General features: G+C 39.9%; 1 protein-coding gene across 1 annotated transcript in view; it reads left to right on the plus strand.

Moving 5' to 3' along the window:
• DHX15 (DEAH-box helicase 15) overlaps positions 1 to 21,578 on the plus strand; it is a 67,910-nt gene that overhangs the window by 23,365 nt on the left and 22,967 nt on the right. Inside the window, exon 6 of the mRNA XM_077815798.1 lies at positions 17,770 to 17,937. Within this exon, the coding sequence (XP_077671924.1) occupies positions 17,770 to 17,937 (168 nt within the window). The remainder of the gene's footprint in view (positions 1 to 17,769; positions 17,938 to 21,578) is intronic.

Raw genomic sequence — 21,578 nt, forward strand, 5'->3', positions numbered from 1 at the left:
AATTGCCGGCAGTTCAGCTGTCCCTCGCCCACTGCCATGTGCTGCTCCCCAAGCCTTCTGCTTGCTGTGCGGGGGGGAGGGAGGGTGCAGGGGGAAGAAGAGGGCTAATGTCAGGGTGTCCCCCTGCACCCCTCTTACCCCATCTTCCATAGAGCAGGGGGGACATGCGACAGTCCTGGAGGGAGCTTCCTGGTCTCGGCTTGCTGATCTACTTAACAAGGCAGCATACTTAAAGGGGAAATGCACATAATCTCTCTCTCTCTCTCTGCCCTCCCTCCTTTCCTGCTGCCTTGTAGAGTGTGAGAGTTAACCCTTGAGGGCTCAGCCAACTGCTAGTTCATCATTTAGCAGTAAGGCATTCCTTGGGAAATATCCCACCCTCTGACTTCACCACCTCAACCAAGCTTCACAATCATCATTAAATTGTTTTGTGTGTGTGTGTGTGTGTGTGTGTGTGTGTGTGTGTGTATTATAATATAATACCATCTTTTGTCTGGTGAAAAACATTTCCCTGGAACCTAACCCTCCCATTTACATTAATTCGTATGGGGAAATTGGGTTCGTTTAACTTCGTTTTACTTAAAGTCGCATTTTTCAGGAACATAACTACAATGTTAAGTGAGGAGTTCCTGTAATTAAATTTGGGATCCATGGCTGTGACCGCGTTATATGTGAATTTGCTCTATATAGACGCGTGTTCTAGCGAGGGTCCGGTGTATATAAAGTGAGGATATAGGTTTTTCAAAGTTTTAAAATTCTGTCTTCTCTTGTTTAAACTTAACTGTTTTTCCGACATCCTTTTGTGCCAGCCAGGACGGTGGGTGTAAGTGTCCCTCCCTGTAATTAAGAAATGGGGGTGGGGGAGGAGGTGAGGAGATGAAAGTTGTGTTATGAAAGTGGCTGGCTGGATTAATGTCCTCAAAATCTTGTGTTCTGCAGAGGGTGAGATAGTGTTCTTGCTGGTTGAACTGGTTTTTTTGGTACATATTGTGACATTACCTAGGTTACAGTCTTGACAGCTAAACGCCTGTGTCCCCTCAATTCTCCAACCTGGGGTGCCTTTTACACTGCTTTGCTGTGAGAGCAACCACTTCTGGTCTGCTGTCGCACAGCCCCCACTATGTAAATTACTCCCAGCTATACAGTATGAGTGCTACGGCCAGACGCTCTCTTGAATTACACTGCAAAGCAATACCTACAAATTCCCAGCCCCAGACTTTCCCCCAGAAATGTGCATCTTGTACTGCCCAGCACCTTCCTGGACAATACAAGCTCATATAAAGTTTGTCATTTCTTTAGTAGAAAATGATATACACAAATTCTGTTATCCCAAATGAAGCTTCCCTGCCACTTCGATCTAAATGCACACTAGTTTAGATAAAATAAGTTTATTAACTACAGAAAGATAGATTTTAAGTGATTACGAGTAATGAGGCATGAAAGTCAGAATTGGTTACAAAGAAATAAAAGGTAAAACATGGCTAATACCTAATTTAATAAGCTAAACGAATTCAAAAGGTTTCTCTCACCACTTTTCAGCAGTCTTATGAGTTGAATTCCTTTCAGCTAGGACCCCCTCCCCCAGTTCATTGTCCTTCAGGTGGTAACGATGCTGTGGGCAGAAAGAATGGGACAGGTATTTTTGGGGTGTCTGTTTTCCTGCCTTATAGTTCTTTTTCTTTGAAAATCATCTCCAGCTGAAGTTCAGGAGACAGTCTGTGGAGATGGGAACCTCCAGCAGTTTCTTTGCCAAGATGTAAATTTCTTGCTCACACGCTTTTTCCTGCCAAAGAATGGCCACTTGACCAAATGATTAGTCCATTTGAGCTTGTTGACCCCTGACCTTCTGTTTCTGAGAGAGCGGTGTGTTGCTTTTTTTTTTTTTTTTTTGCAGCCTTGGAATATGTCTCAGTAATATCCTACAGCAGAATCTTATAATTTTACATTCAATGTTGCCATTCAAATTTTACCAGGATAAAAAATCAGCAAATTATGAGTTTTCAGATGATACCTCACAAGGCATACATTGTACTAAATTTATCATAGTCTTGTAGAAGGGGTGAACATATAGATACAGTCACACACATCTTCTTTGCAAACTTCCACAACCTTCTCTGATGAGCTTAGTTTAGTGTCAGGGACATACTACTGAAGGTAATGGCTGGCTTTCACACAGGTGGCTCCTTATCTTGCTCAGCATCCTTTTACCAACACCTGATTTCCTTGGTCCTGTTTCTTCCCCAAAACCCTACTGCTTGTCTGTTTGGTTTGTCCTGCAGGTAGGCCCTTTGAAGAAAGTGCTTTTAAGGAGCACAGAATAATTCAGTTTCTTGAAGTAGTCTAATGTGTTGCTCACAATATGACTATTGAGAAACCTGGTACAGATAATTTACTTGGATGCTCAACATTCACAGGCCTCTCCTTGGATAGTCTTGCCAGTCATACAGGTTTAGTTGTGCTTTTCTCCAGAAGATTCAAAAGACTTACATGATATAATGGCTTCTGGCAGCTCTGAAGGGACCAAGATAGTGACTGTCAGTGCAGAAGCAGATCTTCTCGTGCCCTTTCCTGCCTAGATTCTCCCTCTGAGATCCTGCTCCTAGATCAGTGGAGGTGAATAGAGCAGTTCAAGACATAATCTGTCAATTTTTCTGACTCGGATAATCTGTTCCTCAATCTCACAAGGCTGTGGATGATGTACAGAGTGACCTTGAGAGGGGAGATTTATTCTGAGCAGGTCACTGTGAGGAATGATTTTCACATCTTGATTAAGTGAGACGCTTGAACCTTTTATATGACACATCTTTGCAGAAGAAGTCCATGCTGTAATTCGGTACTTTAGAAGCAGAGTGGACTTCACTGCTAAAAAAAAAAAAAGCCTCTCACTTCCTCAAGGCTCTTTCATTGCTAAATTAGTGGGTTCAGGTCCTTGTCCCCACTCAGATTCCAGTGTCTGATTTAGCCAGGAAAACAGCCCTTCTCCTGTGCATCAGCTTTTGACCCTTAAGTACCTGATGAACTGAAACACAGAAGCTTCTCTAAAAAGGTGAACTCCAAATGTTTGGGGTTTTTTTCATTAGAAATTTGCATTATGACTGATCTGAAAGACTAGTGGAGAACTAGTGAAATGGTGACATCACAAGAGTGAAGAGAGTGAAAGCCAATTGAGAGGGAAAGGAATTCTTAGATTAACACTTTTAACATCTTTAACTTAACTGATTTAATATCTTTGATAAAGGAAGCCTTTATTATAGATTCAGTACATTTGCCCTATTAATGTGTTAGAGCTCACAAAAAGTACCCCTGAAACCTCCGAGAATCCTTCAGCAAGATCGGGGAAGAGTAAACTTGACATTTCTGATATCTGAGGTAAAACCAAGCAGAAAAAAGTAAAGATACAAAAATTGAAGGTTTATTTATACTTCATAAAGAAACCAAAAAAGGGCTAAAGCTCAGCTTTAGAAATTGAAAGGTAGGTTGCCACTAAGGCGGTGTTCTGAATGTTCCAGGGCCTCGGTTTAGACAGCTGTCAAATCAGTCTATGTAGCCAGTGCGTGGGTGCAGTGGCTACAGAAGCTGGAGTCTGAGGATGTTGTAGATCAGCGATTCACAGCCTGTGGTCCGCAAAAAAACTTAGACTGAAAACTTACTGAAGAGAATTCAACTATATACAGACAGTAGATTTCCAAAGGGGTCTGCAAATGAAAAAAGATTGAAAACCACTGCTGTAGATCACTTGATAAACACAGGAGCCGTAGCAAAAGTGCTGCTCTCAGATAATGTTCCCTCTATTTTTTTATGTCCACGTGTAGAATGAATTTTGTTATGTGCACCAATATGGAGGTGAAATGGAATGGAAATGCTTCTAGTTTCACAGGAATCATTACTAGGCCAACTCCTATTAAGTGCTTTCATGAATGATCTGGAAGTAAATATAAAATCACTGTTGATAAAATTCATGGATGACCCAAAGATTGGCAGAGTGGTAAGTAATAATGAGGCCAGTCCAGTTCAGACAGAGCAGTCTGGATCAGTTGGTAATCTGAGCCCAGTCACATAAAGTGTGTTTTAGTACAGCCAGATGCAAAGTTATATTTCTAGGAACAAGGAATGTACACCACATATACAGAACCAGGCACTGTATCCCGAAAAACAGTGACTCTGAAAAGGATTTACAGGTCATAGTGGACAAGCAACTGAACATGAGCACCCAGTGTGATGCAAGAGCTAATGCAATTCTTCCTTATATAAATGGAAGTAGTGACTAGGGATGAGGATGTGATTTTTACCTTGTATATAGTATTGGTGAGACAGATATTAGAATACTGCATACAGTTTTAGTGTCAACATTTTAAAACGGATTGTGGAAAAACTGCATAGAGTGCAGAAAAGAGCCACAAAAATGCTTCAAAGGTTAGAGAAAATGCCTTCCAGTGAGAGACTAAAAGAACATCTTTTTATTTTATCAAAAAAGGATTGAGAAATGACTTGATTAGTGTATAGGAACCTTCATGGATATAGGAAAATACTGAGTGCTGACAAGCTCTTTAATTTAGCAGAGAAAGAAAATAAGAACCAGTGACTAAAAACTTGGAGGCAGACAAATTCAAATTAGAAATCACTTTCAGTTTAAGAGTGAGGTGATTTAACTGTTAGAACAGACTACGAAGGGAAGTAGTGGTTTCTCCATCTCTTGATGTGTTCAGAATTGGCCATCTTTCTAGAAGGTGTGCTTAGTCAGATGCAAGTTACTGGGTTCGATAAAGGGGTAACTGGGTAAAATAGTCTGGTATGAAGAGGTCAGTCTAGATTATTTGATTTGTTCCTTCTGGCCTTAAAATCTATAGATCTCTTGTAGTTTCAGTATGAATGGATAGTCAGGAAGGAATTGAACTAAGTTAAGGAAGTGGCCTTGCATATCAACTCAGCAAGAGTATTCCCTTTCTGGGCTTGGTGAAAGATAGTAGGGATAAAAAGGCATAAGTTGAGATGGAGACAGCATTAGTCAGTGTGTTCAAGTGTGAAAAGGAAATGTTGTCAGGACAAGAGTCTTCTCTGTTTACGCATGAGTGTTCTGACATAAATAACTTGGGTTTAGGCTAGGGAAAAATTCCTGAATGCCTAAGCATATTGGGATATGTTCACCCCCATTGTTGACACAGCAATCCTTTATTACATACAAGTGCTGAGCCTTGTTTCTGTGATTGCCATGATAGTCTTCCCCTCCCACATGCATCTTCCCACAGAGGAGAGGTTTTTTTTTTTCTGAGCCAGTATTCAAGCTAACTACTGCATTAATATAGCTCAGTAGCCTGTTAGGTGGAGTGAGGGAAACAATGACTTACCACCTTGCCTTTTATTTGGGCAAGACAAAAGAGGTTGTTTCCATCGTTCTACAAGAAACGCACACGCACACGCACATGCACACGCGCACGCGCACACACACACACACACACACACACACACTTTTGAGGACAGAATTGGCAGTGCCGAAGTACCTATGGCCCGGTGGTGTGAATTGTCTACCAGGGGATAACTGTGCCTTTCAGCCTTATAGTTAAAAGGGTTGTTTTTGATGCTAATACAAATCCCCTTCTATCACCCATTCACTGAGGCCAGGTCTGCACTACATACCTGTATCGGTATAACTGTGTCACTCAAGGGTGTAAAAAAATCCACGCCCCTGATCTGTGTAGTTATACCGATCTAACTTCCCATGTAGACAGCACTACATTGGTGAGAGAGCTTCTCCTGCTCTCTACGCACAGTTGTAGCGCTGTACATGAGGACAAGCCATGACTGTTACACTTCAACATATAAACACCTGTCCCTTCCAACCCTCTCCAATATGGAGTACCTCTTAGTTAGTCAGTCCTCAAGTATTCTCCTCTTTCCCCACAGGATGTAAACCTTCCTCGTGCCTTGGACTGATCAGTTGCCTCTTGTTTCCTTCAATATGTATCAATAGTGTTCACTTTATATTGGATAAATACAGCTCTTCTGTTACAAAGGGAAGAAAAGCTAATCATTCCTGTCTAGGCAGAGACATACCATCTTACTAGAACATGCTAGATATCTTGGTTACGAAGGACAAAAGTTAGTTGATGTAGCGAGTATATTGCTTATCAATCCACTTCTGTTCCTTTTTGCCTTTTCTTTTCTCTATCTGCTTCATGACATGTTGCCAAGGAGACAGTTACTCTATTGTAAGTTTTGTCTCTCTTCTCCATCTCTGGCTCCCTCCTTCCATCAAAGAACTCTTTTGCATAAAAGGTAACAGTCCATTCTATGGAGAATAACCAAATGACATTTTTAAGGTTTGCATTAAGGTAAACCCATATTCTAGCAGAGCAGTAATTCTGCTCTGTAGTTGAACCTCACTAACCGTTTAAAAGATGATGATTCTGAGTGTTCTAAAATACACATGCTTATTTAGACATGCTTAGATTTTCTTGAAATTTGCTGTACATCCTGGGGATGTGGGTAGGATTAGTGCTCCAAATATGGCGTCATTTGAGCAAAGGGTTCCTGATTTAGTCCCCCTAAAAATCAACTGATTACTTTTAATGTTGTTTTGCATATTTGGGAATCAGGCTATGGCTGTAATCCTACCCAAACTAATCTCACATGTTCAGAATTTCTCGTCTAGTGCCTGGCACTCACTGCCCCTTTGGGGAAGCAATATTTTCAAAGCTATTCTGGGTAAAGTTTAGAACTCAAGGTTAGGTTAAGTCTCCGTCATGAGCCAGAATGAAATGTGCATATGCTGCAAAACTAGGGCTTATTTTGAGCTAGAACATTTGTCAGCCGTGTGCTGTCAAATAGCTAAGTGACTCCAGGTGATATACTGTGGCTGTTGAACCTGAGCAACACCTTTGTACTCTGAGTTCAAGTCCTACGTATGGCAACGGGCAGAAAACGGGACACTGGCTGTTCATTGTCTGCTGTCTTTGGGAGGTTTTGCCCTCATTTGAGTTGATATTTTAAAGTGCTCTAAAGTCATAGGCTCTGATTTTACTAGTCAAGGAATTTAACATTAGAGAGAAAATAAAAGATTCTGATAAGCAGTTAAGTGAATGTAATCATGACTTGTGATCCTCAGCTGTTTCCTGAACAATGGGATTGAGTATGATCAAAAGAAAGTAAGTTGCTTGGCATTTTGGTAAGGGATTAACTGTGCCCCTAACGTGAGCTGATCATAACATTATCAGATTCTTAACTTTTTTGGTGCTGCTAAGGAATATTGGGGTTGGAGCAGTGAGGAGGAATATGGGCGTGAGGGGAATATTGAAGCAGTGCAGGAGTTGTGGGGGCTTAGGAAGATGCAAGGCAGGGAGTCTCCACCTCTGTCCCTTATTAGCATAAGGAATCATGCAAACACTGTTCTTGAAAACCCAGTTCAGTGATTAGAGCTTTGACAAAGAACAGGGTTTCCAAAAAAAGTAAGTTTTTTGAGTCCTCACTGGAATAAGGAATTGTCCTCAAAAGGACCGCTGCTATTTGAGAGCTCAGATATACTGACATAGCAGAATCATAATGGGGAAAGTCAGATATTCTTGGGGGGAAAGTGGAGCCATCTATGCCCTCCTCATCCACCACAATTTCTCTCCACAGCTGCTTTACCAAGGGAAGGAACTCAAGGGCTCCTTATTCTTCCAGTGCTCCCTGATCAGGGGAAAGAACCCAGAACTCCCTCCTTTGTGCATGCTGTCTTGAGCAGCATCAAAGGAACACCAACCTCATCCTTCACTCTTTTGCTTCTACTGGAAAAGAGGAGGTCGAGCAGTGGAAGTGTGTGGTGAGGAAAAGATATGATTAGAGCTGTGCAAGGAGGAATGTCCTGGGGGGCTACAGCTGGGCTGCTCAAACCCTCCATTTCTCTTTCCTCTTCACAACACATTCCCACTGACTCCATGCCAGTCCCTGCACTAGTCCTATATTTTCTGCTCAGCTCCTCCATTCTTGGGGCCCTGACTGATGCTTGTTCCTCTCTGGGGAAGTGCGCTGAGAAGTGAGGACTGGACTGTGCTGGACAGGCAGAGAGATGAGATGATTCAGGGGCAGTGAAAGGACTACCATGCAGCCAGTGCCCTTTGTAGTTGATTACGTCATTGGTAAGGAGCCAGAGACAGTGGAATGGGGGAGTTGGGCTGTGGAACATGGGACTACTAAGAAGTTACTTTTTAAAAAAAAATTAGAAGAAAATTAGCTGCCTAAAAACTTTAATGTAGAATTAAGGATGCCCAGTACTGCTTCATTGCCTTTCTAGGGCTTGAAGTTCCTCTACTCTCCAAAAAACAGAAATAAAAAGACTAGAAGTACATGCAACCCCTGCTACGCATCCTTAATTCTGCCCTTTCAGTGATGCCTCAACATCCCAATAACACCACTCTACCCTCTACCCGCAACTTCTATGGATCCCTCTGGAAACAGAGCACCTGAGTATGTAGGGCAAAGTAACACCTTCTCTATGCTAAGGCAAAACTTGGGTTTAGCTCATGTGTAGCAGACAGGAGCTGCCTACAGTTACTGAGCTTGCCCCATGCAAACTGGCCGCTGGCTTGCGGATTTTATCACCCTTTACCCTTACTCTGACAATTTCTTCAGAGCTATTGCTTTCACTTAACCCTCATTAAGCTGTGGAGACCCCTCATGGATGCTACCACAGTGTTTATAATCCTATGGCAAAAAGACACCCTTGTGTGCCTCTGACACAACCTACAGATCTTAGTGCTGAAATGAAGCATATTTGATCTATCAAATTACTTGGGCACCTTTCCTTTATATCGTAGTGACAACTTTGTCAATGTGCTCCAACTAATCGTTCCACCATTCAATATAGCTACTGCACCAGCACTGAACTCAACAGGAGTGCATGCAAATAAATGCTGGAATTCAAATTTGTGAAACATAACACAAGCAATGGTGCCTTCTCTTAGTCCTTCTTGTCTGCTTATCATGGCATTACCTTAGTGAGCCATTCCACACAGCTTTCTTCAACTCCAGAAGGCAGAATTAAGGTTGCATTGTGGGTTTGAGTGTCCTAACTTTAAGGTTTGAGCATAGCTGAACTAGACAATCTAGAAGGGCATGAGGCACCACTGGGCTACCTTAACTCTGTTAACTGCGCTTTTGGGCAGATAACACTACAGTCTTTGAACAAAGATTATGTATTCATTTGTGTGTTGTGACAAAGTTCCTCCTCTACCTTGGTAGGTCTTGTGCTTATTGGTGGATTTGCTTGCCTTGTAGCTTCACGACAGCCTTCAGTTTGGCCGTTTTCGTGAACCCACAGTCCAGGTCAACTCCTCCTGTGTCTGACCAGGAGTTGGGAGGTTTGGGGGAAACTTGGGCCCGCCCTCCACTCTGGGTTCCAGCCCAGGGCCCTGTGGAATGCAGCTGTCTAGAGTGCCTCCTGGAACATCTGTGGGACAGCTACAACGCCCTGGACTACTTCCCCATGGCCTCCTCACCATAGGACCTTCCTCCTTGTGTCTGATAATGCTTGTACTCGTCAGTCCTCCAACAGTATGTGTTTGTACTCTCAGCTCCTAGTGCCTCTTGCTCCCGGCTCCTTACATGCACACCACAAACTGGTGTGAGGTCCTTTTTAAACCCAGGTGCCCTGATTAGCCTGCCTTAACTCTTAGATAAAGTTACTGTAGCATTCATCACTCATTGGGGAGGAATAATGATTCAGGACTGCTGCTGTTTTTTCTTTTTATCTACTTGCATATTCACTTGTGCTGTTTAGGGTTACATGAAGATTCTTACATGTGTTTCTGTGAAGCATAACTCTACAGTCAGCCTTTCAGTATGAATCCACGTGTGGTCACAAATCAGTTTTTGGGGTGAATACTCAAAACTTAACCTTTCACCTGTATGTTTCTTAGATTTTGTAGCAAGCTCTGTGATCAGGCTTTCGTGATATTGGCATGGATTGTAGCTATAGAAAAAGAAATTGCCTTTAACTGTTTATATGAAGTGCAGATTACAGACTCACTTATTGTATTACCAGTAAAGTTGAGAATTATATGTTTGCATTGTTCAGTTATGCTTCTTGGAGTATTGTCAGTGCTTACTTGTGAGAAGCATACTGCATAAGCCCAGGGCCCTTAGGAAAGCTTAAATTATCAGTAGATGTGCAGACTTCATTCTGGAATACTCTAGGTAATGCTATATAAGGAGGCATAGCCCTCATGCATGCTCAGTCTCTTAAAGTAGCTGAACCAGTCTTTGAACTTTCAACTCATTGAAGATTACTTGTATTTTGTTTTGTTTTTCCCCCCCAGTTAAAATCTAGTTTTAATGTAAATAGTTAAGATTGGTGTTAAGTGTTAGGCACTTACATTTTTGGTTCTGTAGAAACCTATTCCCTGTATCCCTAGTTGGATTAGTTTTTTCCACTATAATGACAGGTTGTGGGGGAAATTACTAGATTTAATGACTACCTTTCGGAGGGAGGGAGATGTCCAGACTAGACCAGATAATCGTGGTGCGTAGATCAAGGAAATTTTTCCAACAGGTTTTCTGCCTGCTTGAAGTTCACCCCTCATGCTTGCAAGGACCATGTGTATCTGGTCTAGCTCCAGGCTGATGAAAAGTCGTATGAGCTTCCAGGGTAGATTCAAAGTTGGAGCAGATTCCAGGCCCTTTTTGGAAGTCTGGATCCCAGAGTATGCTTAAGTCTATTTCAGAAAGATCACAAATGCTGCCTGCCAGGTGTGGGAAACCAAGAGCATAGCTTTGTGTTCTACACCAGTGGTTTTCAAACTTTTTTCATTTGCAGACACCTAAAATATTTTGAATGAAGGTGTGGACCCCTTTGGAAATATTAGACATAGTCGGCGGATTCCCAGGAGTCCGCAAACCACAGGTTGAAAACCACTGTTCTACACTGAAACCTTCCTTTTCAGTATTGAGACTCGGCACTGGTGACGCCCCAGGTGGAGTACTGTACGCTGTTCTGGACAACACAATTAAGAAATGATGTGAACAAATTGGAGAGAGGCCAGAGGAGAGCAACAAAAATTATTATGGGTTTAGAAAATCTGACCTCTGAGGAAAGGTTGAAAAAACTGGACATGTTTAGTCTTGAGAAAGACTGAGGGGCAACCTGATAAATCTTCCAGTCTGTTAAGGATTGTTATAAAGAGGATGGTCTCCATGTTCACTAAAGGTAGGACAAGAAGTAATGGGTTTAATCTGCAGCAAGGGCTATATAGGGTTAGATATTAGGAAAAACTTTCCAACTATAAGGGTAATTAAGCTCTGGAATAGGCTTCCAAGGGAGGTTGTGAAGTCTTCGTCATTGGAAGTATTTAAAAACGAGTTGGACAAACACCTGTCAGGGAGGTCTAGGTTTACTTGGTCCTGCCATCGTGCAGGGGGCTGGACTCAATGACTTCTTGTAGTCACTTCCAGCTCTCCATTTCTGTGATTCTGTCTCTACACTTAAACTGCTACAGCAGCATAGCTGGAGCTCTGCAGACACACCGCAGGAGTGCTTCAGTGTAGCCACTCACTACAGCCACTGTAGGGTTCTCCTGTCGCTCTAGTTAAGCCACCTCTTCAAGGGGTGGAAGCTAGGTGATAGCAGAATTCTTCCATTGCCCTACTGCTGTCAACACAAGGGTTAGGTTGACTTGTCTGTTGCTCAGGGATTGTGGATTTTTCACACCCCTGGCTGATGTAGCTGGATTGATGTAACTTTTTAGTGTAGATCTGGTCTTAATGAACGGGAAAAGGATGATACTTTTACTCCTCTTCTAAGAGTCATCGTAGGCTGTAGTGGAACTAAACAAAGCAAAAGTAGGAAGTTCCTTGTTCCAAAGGAGAAGTCTTCATCCACGGTGCTGAGAATTAGGTCATATCCAAAGTTGGAGTGGTTCCAGTTCCACACCCTCATTAAGAGGGGATAGAAGTAGAGAACTTCCACTCTATCCCCATCTCAAGCTCTGTCTTTCATGCAGCCGAGTAGATGTCTACCTCGATTCTACCAAGTGTAGGATGATAGACACGGTACTTAAAATAATTCAAAGAATGAATTAGAGGGCTATCAGAATCTGCTTTGATGTCATCTGGGATGGAGCCGTTCAATTGTTCTGTGTGCCCTTTGCTTCAGATTCTCCCTTTCTCGATTCCATTTTTGGCACAAAGTAGCACAGTCCAAATTTCTTCAGGGTTTCTAGGCTTTTTTTTCATGTGGACCATCTGTTCACTGCCCTATTCTTATTCTAGCTGTATTTCTTGGGGCACTTGAGTCTCATGGGCAGCCACTTTTGGGGTCACCAGTCAGAGGTAGAATAGGAGTAGAAATCACTGCTTAGTCCTGTTTCTCCCCATTTCGTCACCCCCCCCCCCCAAGCCATGCAACTACATCTGAGAGATCAGCCTCTAACCTGCTGATTAGCCTCCATAGAGGGTCTACTGGGAGTCCACAGATGAGGAAAACACTTCAGGCTGTAATCCCAACAACATTATTTTGTCTCCAGAGGATATTATGATTGGGACACTTGCTTGACAGGTCTGGAAAATGTTTAAATCCTTTCAAGGCCTCATGAAGACTGAAAACTTATTAGATACAGAGCTTTCCAAGATTTATAGGTTGTAGTCTAACCTGGAACGTTGGTAGGTACTTGGTCTGGTTGAATTTGAAGGTTTTATGTTTCTGGCCAAGGATTTATGGATAACACCAGTCTCTGCCTGCCAATTCTTGGAAGGCAGATTGCTTAAGTTTAAGAATTTGAATTTTTTTTTCCCAGCAGCTAAACCCAACTTCTTTAGTTATATTTCTAGAAAATAAAATATGGGCTTTGGACGACCTCACAAAACTACCATAAATTACTAAGATGCCTGGAAAATTGATCTTTCAGGCTGGAATTCTTGCTCACCTTCCATTTTACAAACTATCAAGCTGTGGTAGTTTAATATGACTTGTGTGTCTAGGTCAATATCTCTTCCTTGTTACGGCGTGTTCCTGAAGAGTTTAAGAGGCAAAGGATGCAATGGCCAACCTATTTTCTTGAAGTCCCTGTATATGGTAGCCCAGATACCCCACATTTGTTAGCATAACCATAGAATGCCATTTTTTTTAGTTCTATATCATTTAGTGCATGTTAAGGTTTGAACTGAGTACTCAGGCTCCATTTAAATTTAAATAACACCTGCTAGTAGGTATATTAAGGAACTTTGAGAAATTCAGATTAGTAGTCTTTAAACATTACAGTAATATAATAGAATCATAGAAAAGTAGGGCTGCAAGAGACCTTGAGAGGTCATCTAATCCAGTGTTTCTCAACTTTTTTGATACCAGGGACCAGCTTGCTGCCTTCCTAAACTGTATCAGGGAGATCTCAGAGACCAGTGCCAGTCCACTGACAGGTTCTTGCAAAACACTGATCTAATTCATTCCCCTGTGCTGAGGTAGGACTAAGTATACCTAGACCATCCTTGACAGGTGTTTATCTAACCTATATTTAAAAATCTATGACGGGGATTCCACAATTTTGCTTGCTAACCTCTTCCAGTAGTTAAGTATTCTTATTGTTAGAAAGACTTTCTAAATCTCCCTTGCTGCAGAATAAGCCGATTACTTCTTATCCTACCTTCAGTGCATAGAGAACTCTTGATTACTGTCGTCTTTGTACATATTTGAAGACTATTAGGTCCCCCCATTGTCTGTCTCCAGGACTAAGCAGGCCCAGTTTTTTAACCTTTTTCTCATAGAATATGTTTTCTAAACCTTTTGTCAGTTTTGTTGCTCTCCTCTGGACTCTCTCCAATTTGTCAACATCTTTCTTAATATGTGGCACCTAAAACTGGACAAATTGCTTTACCCAAGGTCTCTTCAGTGTCTTAATATGACAATCCTATTAAATACACCCTGTAGTATTAGCTTTTTGCACCACTGCATCACATTATTGGACCATATTCAGTTTGTATTCCCTTTAGCTCCCAGATCTTTTTCAGCAGTACATCTGTCTTGCCAGTTATTCCCGATGTTGTATTTGTGCATATGATTTTTTTCCTCTAAGTGTAGTACTTTTCACTTGTCTTTATTGAATTTATCTTGTTGATTTCAGACCAGTTCTCCAGTTTGTCAAGGTCTTTTTGAATTCTAATCCTGTCTTCCAAAGTGTGTGCAACCCATTCCAGCTTGGTGTCCTCTCCAGATTTTTATAAGCATACTCTCCATTCCATTATTCAAATAATTAATGAAAATATTTAGCATCTGATCCAGGACAGACCTCCGTGGGACCTCAGTAGATACATCCTTCCAGTTTGACAGCATACCATTGATAACTGCTCTTTGAGTAGGGTTTTTCAACCAGTTGTGCACCCATTTAATTGTAATTTCATCTGGCCCACATTTCCCTAGTTTGCTTAAATGCTCTTTCAGTAAAGTATTACAGTATGTAACCTGCACTGTAGCTCTTGCTCTTTCTTGAATGTTTTGGTGAAAATTGGTTTTGATTTTGCCAAGCTATAAGTCTTTAAAAACTGCTCTCCACTCCTCTACAGTAAACTCATCTGCACCGGGGATAATTCTAATGAAATAGGTATGAAGTGTAACTGGCATGCACTGTGTATTTATGGATGGTAACAACAATACATGTACATAGTGTCTACTGGAAGCTTGAGATGAATGAGCATGTTGTATGATATATACATGCGGCCCAGCCTCCTTCAAAGCTTAATTTAATGTGCACCTTTAGGAGACGTCTCTTATGTGAATACATTATGGTGAAGGTTCATTGATCATATACTGTTTTTCAGATCATACATCATACCCTGTGACTTTTTATCTACAGCCTTGTAAAAATTTTTTCTGTGAAGAATGAATAGTGAATGAAGCAAGGGCTCCAGAGAAGCCTCGCTTCATCTAATGTCTCTCGTGTTTATGTAATCACTTTGCAATCCACAGGGTAGTACAAGATGCTACAATGGTTGTGTAAAAAAAAAAAAAAAAAAAAAGGGTTGTCTGTGGTACTTGAAAAATAGAGCATGGTTGTGTAATTCAAGACGTTGTAATGTGTCCACAGAGAGGGTTAAAGTTACGCCTGCAGCCTTGACTCTGGCATTTCTTGATTCTTGAATGCTTAGCTATGAATCCTTAATGCTCTCATAGCACATTTTTGTTAGTATACATTTATAAATTAGCATATCTTAGGACAACTTTTTAGAAACAAGCTCTCTTTTCTCTGAAAGAAGTCTCAGTTCTGCTCAGAGTTGGAAGTGAGTATTTTAAATGCTTTTATATGCTGCAGACCCCTAGTATGAGAAAGGCAATGATTTGGAAGAAAGCGAGCTGGTTATAGATAAGGCTAAAGTAGTGCTTGTTGGCAGGGGGGAAGCATTTAGAGAAATAATATGCCATCTATTGAGGGTGAAGACACTCGATGTCTTTCCATCAAAATGGTTCATAACCACAGGATCCTCCTGAGTTTATTATTGCTCTCAGACTAGCAGAAGTAGCCATTGTTGCCCTTCACCATGTGCAGCTGAGAAGATGATTATACGGTCCATAAGGTGACTATAGTAATGGTCATCTATGCATTTATCATTTCCATGTTATCCTAATCAGAACTCATTAAAATAGTCTTACTCTTGAAATTATATTTGGAAGCGCCAGCTGGTACAGAATACAGCTTCTACTTTTTGAAGAGAAATGTGTGGCTTTGAACAAGACACCTGGCTTTTTTGTTCGCTGCTCATTGACAGACTGCTTGCTTGTCTTAAGCCCAGTTTAAACATAAAATTATTTGTGAGATTCCGCAGTTAGTATTTAAATTTGAGCACCTTATGACCAGCAGCAGGGCTTTATCATTTGAGGGGGCCAGTCTTTGGCATTTGTTAGTGGCATCCCATCAGAGCTAGTCTTTTGACTTTCAGGGTGTAATGCAAGTTGCATTTATTTTGTTTATCATTTGACTGTTGATTTTGCTAGTGACAAATCTGATTTGTGTTAATATTTGTAATGGAAGTGCCTAGATAACATAAGTACCTTAGAAATTGGTAAGTATGATTCCAACTCCAGGGAGTGCAATGTGTCTAACAGCTTCAGACATCTGCATCGAGCTAGCTGCTACTTTCTGAATATTCACCCATTTCATAAGCTACAGTATAGGTGCTTTGAGTCTATTGAAGCAGTTTCACTTAAGACTTGAAGTTCCTCCTTTGTTTAACAGACCAGTAGGGGACATTTTAGCCCAGATTCTTGAAGACTTTTAATGAAAGTAAACCTGGAATTTGCGAGGCTTAACTTTGTCTAGAAGAGGTTTATCTTAAGTACCTACTATATTTAAACTTACAAGAAGATCTGAAACTTAAGTCTGTGTAACCAAATATCACTTCAACTAATGTCAGAAGAAAGCTGGCAAAGCATGTGTAGTTTCTGCTTCGTTGGGCCTACATAGGGTGTTCATCTGTCAACATTGTAAAATGATGTGTGTAATGTTGCAAATTGTAAATACTGAATTAATATTGAATAATATTATGCAGAAAAGTGAAACGCTAGTAAAATGTTTCTTTATTTCCTGTGGTTTTTTGTAAGTTCCATCTAATAGATGTTTCAGCAATATGTTGCTGCTTTCTTTAACATGAGAAGTAACTTTGACCTTCTTACATTTGGTTCAGAGAGAGAATTCCTGAGACTTAGATTAACTTTTTAAAAAAGCTTTTTAAAAAAGATTCTTCTTGGCTAATCAGACAATTTAACAGCATAATCCACAAAGGGCATCTAGTTATATAAGGTGAGAGATATCTAGCCTTATTGTTTAGACATACATTATAGTGATTTCTGACTTTTTTTTGTAAAACATTGTTTCCCTCTTTTAAACAAAACTTTTAAATTTACTCTTTAGTATGAGGGCTATTTGGGGGATCTCTCAATAGCTAATACTGACATCTTTCAATTATACCAGCAGGGGTTGCTATAGTTTCCTATTCTGAGAATATTTCATTGGATCAGCAGCAACCGGCCTAAAATTCTGCTGTTATAATTTGCTATTTTAATCAAACCTTCCCATAATTAGGGGTCATTTCACATATTTTAAATGAAATTTATGGTAAAGTGAAATTGAATTCTAAATGAATGGGCAGCATTAAATATTTTCTGTAGTCCAGAAGCTAGATACTGTGGTACTATAGAAATGCACAAAATATATTCTTCCAGCATTCATTCAGATTGATTGAGAATAGTTCAGTGATTTTGAGTTTAGATGGAATTTTAACAAATTTTAAAATAAACTCTAAAATATTGGACTGAGTTCTATCTGGTTCTTGAAAATCCGTGTTTATACTGTAAAGGTGTTTGTTCTCATTAGGTACAATGAAGCAAATCTTCCATATAATTGCATTAGTGATACGTGACATTAAAGCTTAATTGGCTTATTTAAAATATCTCGCACATCAATTTCTTTTAGATTGTGAAAATTGAAAAGGTCATGAGTGCAGTTTAATATTCCTGGGTGAGAGATTTCAATTTTAGTACAAATTGTAGAGAATTAATTAGGAAACATGACTAAAAGAAAAAGAGTGTTGAATGCAAATAAGGTTGTTACCTCAACTTCTGTACGCTAATGAACATGTATCATGGACTGTTGTGGAAATCCCTTTGGAAGTTCTGCAAGCACCCAGATTGGTTTTAAAAGTAAAAATGATATCTGCTGTTTTATAGCTGGAAATAATTTAGTTGCCATGCAAAGTTTTTAAAATAAAATTAGTCTTTTCATGAGGTTTTTATTTTTGCCAACTTTTGCTTTGTAGGAGATTGATGAAGCCTGTAAGAGGATAAAGCGTGAAATTGATGATTTGGGTCCTGAAGTGGGTGACATCAAAATCATTCCATTATATTCCACGCTTCCCCCACAGCAACAACAGAGGATTTTTGAACCTCCTCCTCCTAAAAAACCAAGTGGAGCAATAGGAAGAAAGGTAATAGTATCAGAAAATGTTTGTACCTTAGTGTGCTTTTTACTATCAAACTGCTTATAGTAGTAGGGGGGGATTAAATATAGTGAGTTTCCGCTGTTAATCTTAAATGTATTTGGATAGCAACAAATAGAAAGATAGGTCTCCACTCTTACTTTGAAGCAGACTTGAGCAATGTAATCAAATGTTTCTTAGGTTAAAGACTTACAGGGATGCTGTCAAATTAAATATTACATCTGCTTTGATATGCACTGGCTTTCAGTTTATTTCTGGGTGCAGTTCAAGGCACAGACTTCCACCTGCAAAGCCCTAAATTGTTGAATATTAAAGCTCTGAATCAAATGGGACCTGGCTATCAGAAAATGCTTTGCTCACGTAATACCATGATAATTCAGATCAGCTGAAACAGGATCTGATCAAATCCTTATTTTAAATACTGTGGGTAGCCAGTTAAGGGATCTTGAATGTGGAATTTGGTCTCAGCAGAATCCTTATCTGCTGATCTTCAAGGCATGCCCTAAGGTGTAAGGTCTCTTGATTCTCTCCCTCCGCCCCTACTGTCTTTTAAGAATTTGATGGGTTAAGATAAACAATCAAATAATAAGTCAGAAGCCCTTTTTTTTCTTTGGGAAATACCCTGAATTTAGGTCCCCTTTCCTCTATTATACCAACCCCTTTGGCCTATTGGGGTTTACCATAACGCTGAAAAATTACATGTTATGACCTGAGATTGGTAGTTTTGGTGCATCTGGGTATAAACAACAATAGAAGTCACTTAATTTTCCAAATAGATTAAAAAAAAACTAAGGTCACCTAAATATTGGACTCTACACTGGCTATGTTAAATTATAACATTCATAAAGTTGAACTGAAGATTTTTGAAGGTCAAAGCTGAATCATTGTATGCGCTCTAGGCAGGGTTTGTTCCTTGATTATTGCCTTTTCAGTGCAGTACAGTGCATGTAGAATACTAGTGACAACTTCTTGTGCTCTGGATGAATAAATCACTTATTAAATCTAGTGAAATGATCCTTTTTTCCTATTGACATTGATTGCAGAAAGCATACAATCTGAAATCACGAAACTAATGCTGCAACAAGATTGTATTAGTAAATGACTTAAATGAATGAAATTGCTTCTCAGTGATGAACAAGTGATAGCATTGTATTTCATTAAATTTTCCTTTATGTTTAAAATATAACTTGCTTCAAAATAGGCAGTGTCTGGTTTTCTTGATAAGTGGATAACGGATGCAGATGCACAGCTTTCAGCATGCCTTGCTGACAGACCAGTGCTAGTGTTCAACAATGCACTCTAACCTTAGCAAGTATTGTGTTACAAGTGTTGCTAGACTGGAAAAGTATAAGTTGTGAGCAAAAGCAGTCATAAAAACATGCATGCAATGGCTTCTAATCTAAAGTGTCTGTGTAAAAATGGTGCCTGTTCTCTCTGTATTCTGATTTGTGTTTGGTTGCTTTAGTGACCGAAATGTGTAATATTTTTCTTCTGCAGAGCTAATATAGTAATGAAAAAGTAAGCCTTATTCTCTTCTGGCTTATGTGTTATTAATAGACTTGTTAAATAAATTCCGATTTCTGGATCTTTATTAGTGGCCAAGATACTCAACCCAGAATGCAGCTTGATTTTCAGATCTCAGGTTGTTGACAGTTAAAAAATCACCTTTCATGTGGACATTTTGAATTTTAGCTGTGTGGCTGGAACAAGGGCCAGAACTTGGATTATAGCATAGCTTGCAGGAAAGCTATTGGTACACCCGGTATTGGTGTTTCCTGATGCATTATTGAAGCTCAAGGCCTTCTTTACTCCCCAAATCTTTTGGAAAAGACAATTGTGCAAGGCAGCTTCAGATTTAGGATGAAGATGTCTGCTTATTTAGATTTAGGTGATCCAGAGGACTCCATCGCCCATACGGAGGAACGTCAGGATAAGGATGCAACAAGGAAAGATTTCTTTGAGACAGCTGATTTTTTTGACTTAGGCCAGGAATGTACAAAGGCCACAATTGCTGTACCTGGGCCAGGAACACTCATCTAATAGGCTTGTTGTATTTTTGCACCTTACTTTTTGACCAGCTGGTAAAAGTGTGTTAAGACCCCCATGTACAACTGCTCTAGATTCTAAAGGAATTGAGAACATTGCCCTCTTTCTGGGCCATAACTTTTTAAGTTGGTAATGTGACTGTTACATAGGGTACTACTGGTGCAGGGGAAAAAAATATCCTATTTGTACATACAGTTGTAATTGTGCAAACTTAGACACAGATTTGTACAGCCTTGTATGAAAATGTGGTTAGAAAGCCTGGATTAGATCATTAAGCTCCTTGAAGGTGTTCACACAGTGCCTACGAATGAATTAATCAGGTTATCTTTCATCTCTTGCAGGCTGCGTGCAAGGCTTTTTAATCTCTTTCCAGCATTTTACACTTGGTTCACATTTTGAAGATTTTCTTTGCAACCATAAGGGCTATAAACTTCTTTAAAGGAAAACCTAGATTTGTGGCATCTGAATCTGTTATGGATGGTATTTGACTCTGCTTGCTTACCCTGGCTTTTAAATCACTCGTAGACTTGTCCTCCAGCTTACTTACCCTTCATATAGCTTTTTTTAGATCATCATACTTTTTATTAAGATATTTTTTCAAAATCTAAACCATATATGCCAAATTTTCTACTATTAACTTGTTTATCTAATCTTGAGTTATCTGAAAATGATCCCCCTTTAAAGAAGCAATGCTGCTTCGATGCCATCATGTTATACTTTTCTACGTGTTGTATTGATGTGTCTAATTACTCTGTTAAAATCCTTCAAATTAGAATCAAATTTTTAAGACTGTAAAATTCTTTAAAAAGTACAATTGATTTAGGAGTCCACATCACTTTTCAAACTGAATTTGGGCTCCTAAGTCACTTATATAGTCCCCGCCGCCCCCTCAAAAATTGCCAACAATTTCTAGTGGTTGCAAAGCAAATAAATGCAATTTAATTGTCATATCATCTCAGTTCCTCTAAAATTACTAGATTTTGTAGACACATTTAAAAAGGTTCAGTATTATTAATTAAGCATTTCATTATAGAAGATATATAATTTTAAATTCAGGTCTGAAAGTTGTAGGGCTTACTACTGTAACGAGCCTAACATTTAACAAAGCTATAGTCGAACTGGAGAGAGACTAAACTGTTTTATCCTTTGGTGTAACCCTAGAGAAGATCAGTAAATATCTTTGTTGTAGGCCCCCAGTGCTGACATAAACACAAAGTACTGTCCCGTTATTTGTTTTTATATTTTTTAATAAAGGTAACAGTTAATTCAGTAATTGCAAGGGAATAGATCTAATCACTATTCCCTTGCAATTACTGAATTAACTGTTACCTGGCGTATGGGCGAGGATGAGTATGTTTTCCTTCAGGTCTGTATGCCAGAGATCTGCTGCCATATGTGCTATTCATTCTCTCTCATGGAAGGTAGGGGTGCTGGAACAATTTTTGTAGTGGTGGTGCTGAGAGCCACTGAACCAAATTGTAAACCCTGCAGATAATGGAATCCACTTCAAGCCTGCCGCACCTCCAGCACCCCTAGTTCCAGCACCTTTTATGGAAGGATACTTTGCATTTCCTATTGGTTGA

Source organism: Eretmochelys imbricata, chromosome 4 (genome assembly GCF_965152235.1).
Source record: "Eretmochelys imbricata isolate rEreImb1 chromosome 4, rEreImb1.hap1, whole genome shotgun sequence".
NCBI classification, from domain to species: domain Eukaryota; kingdom Metazoa; phylum Chordata; order Testudines; family Cheloniidae; genus Eretmochelys; species Eretmochelys imbricata.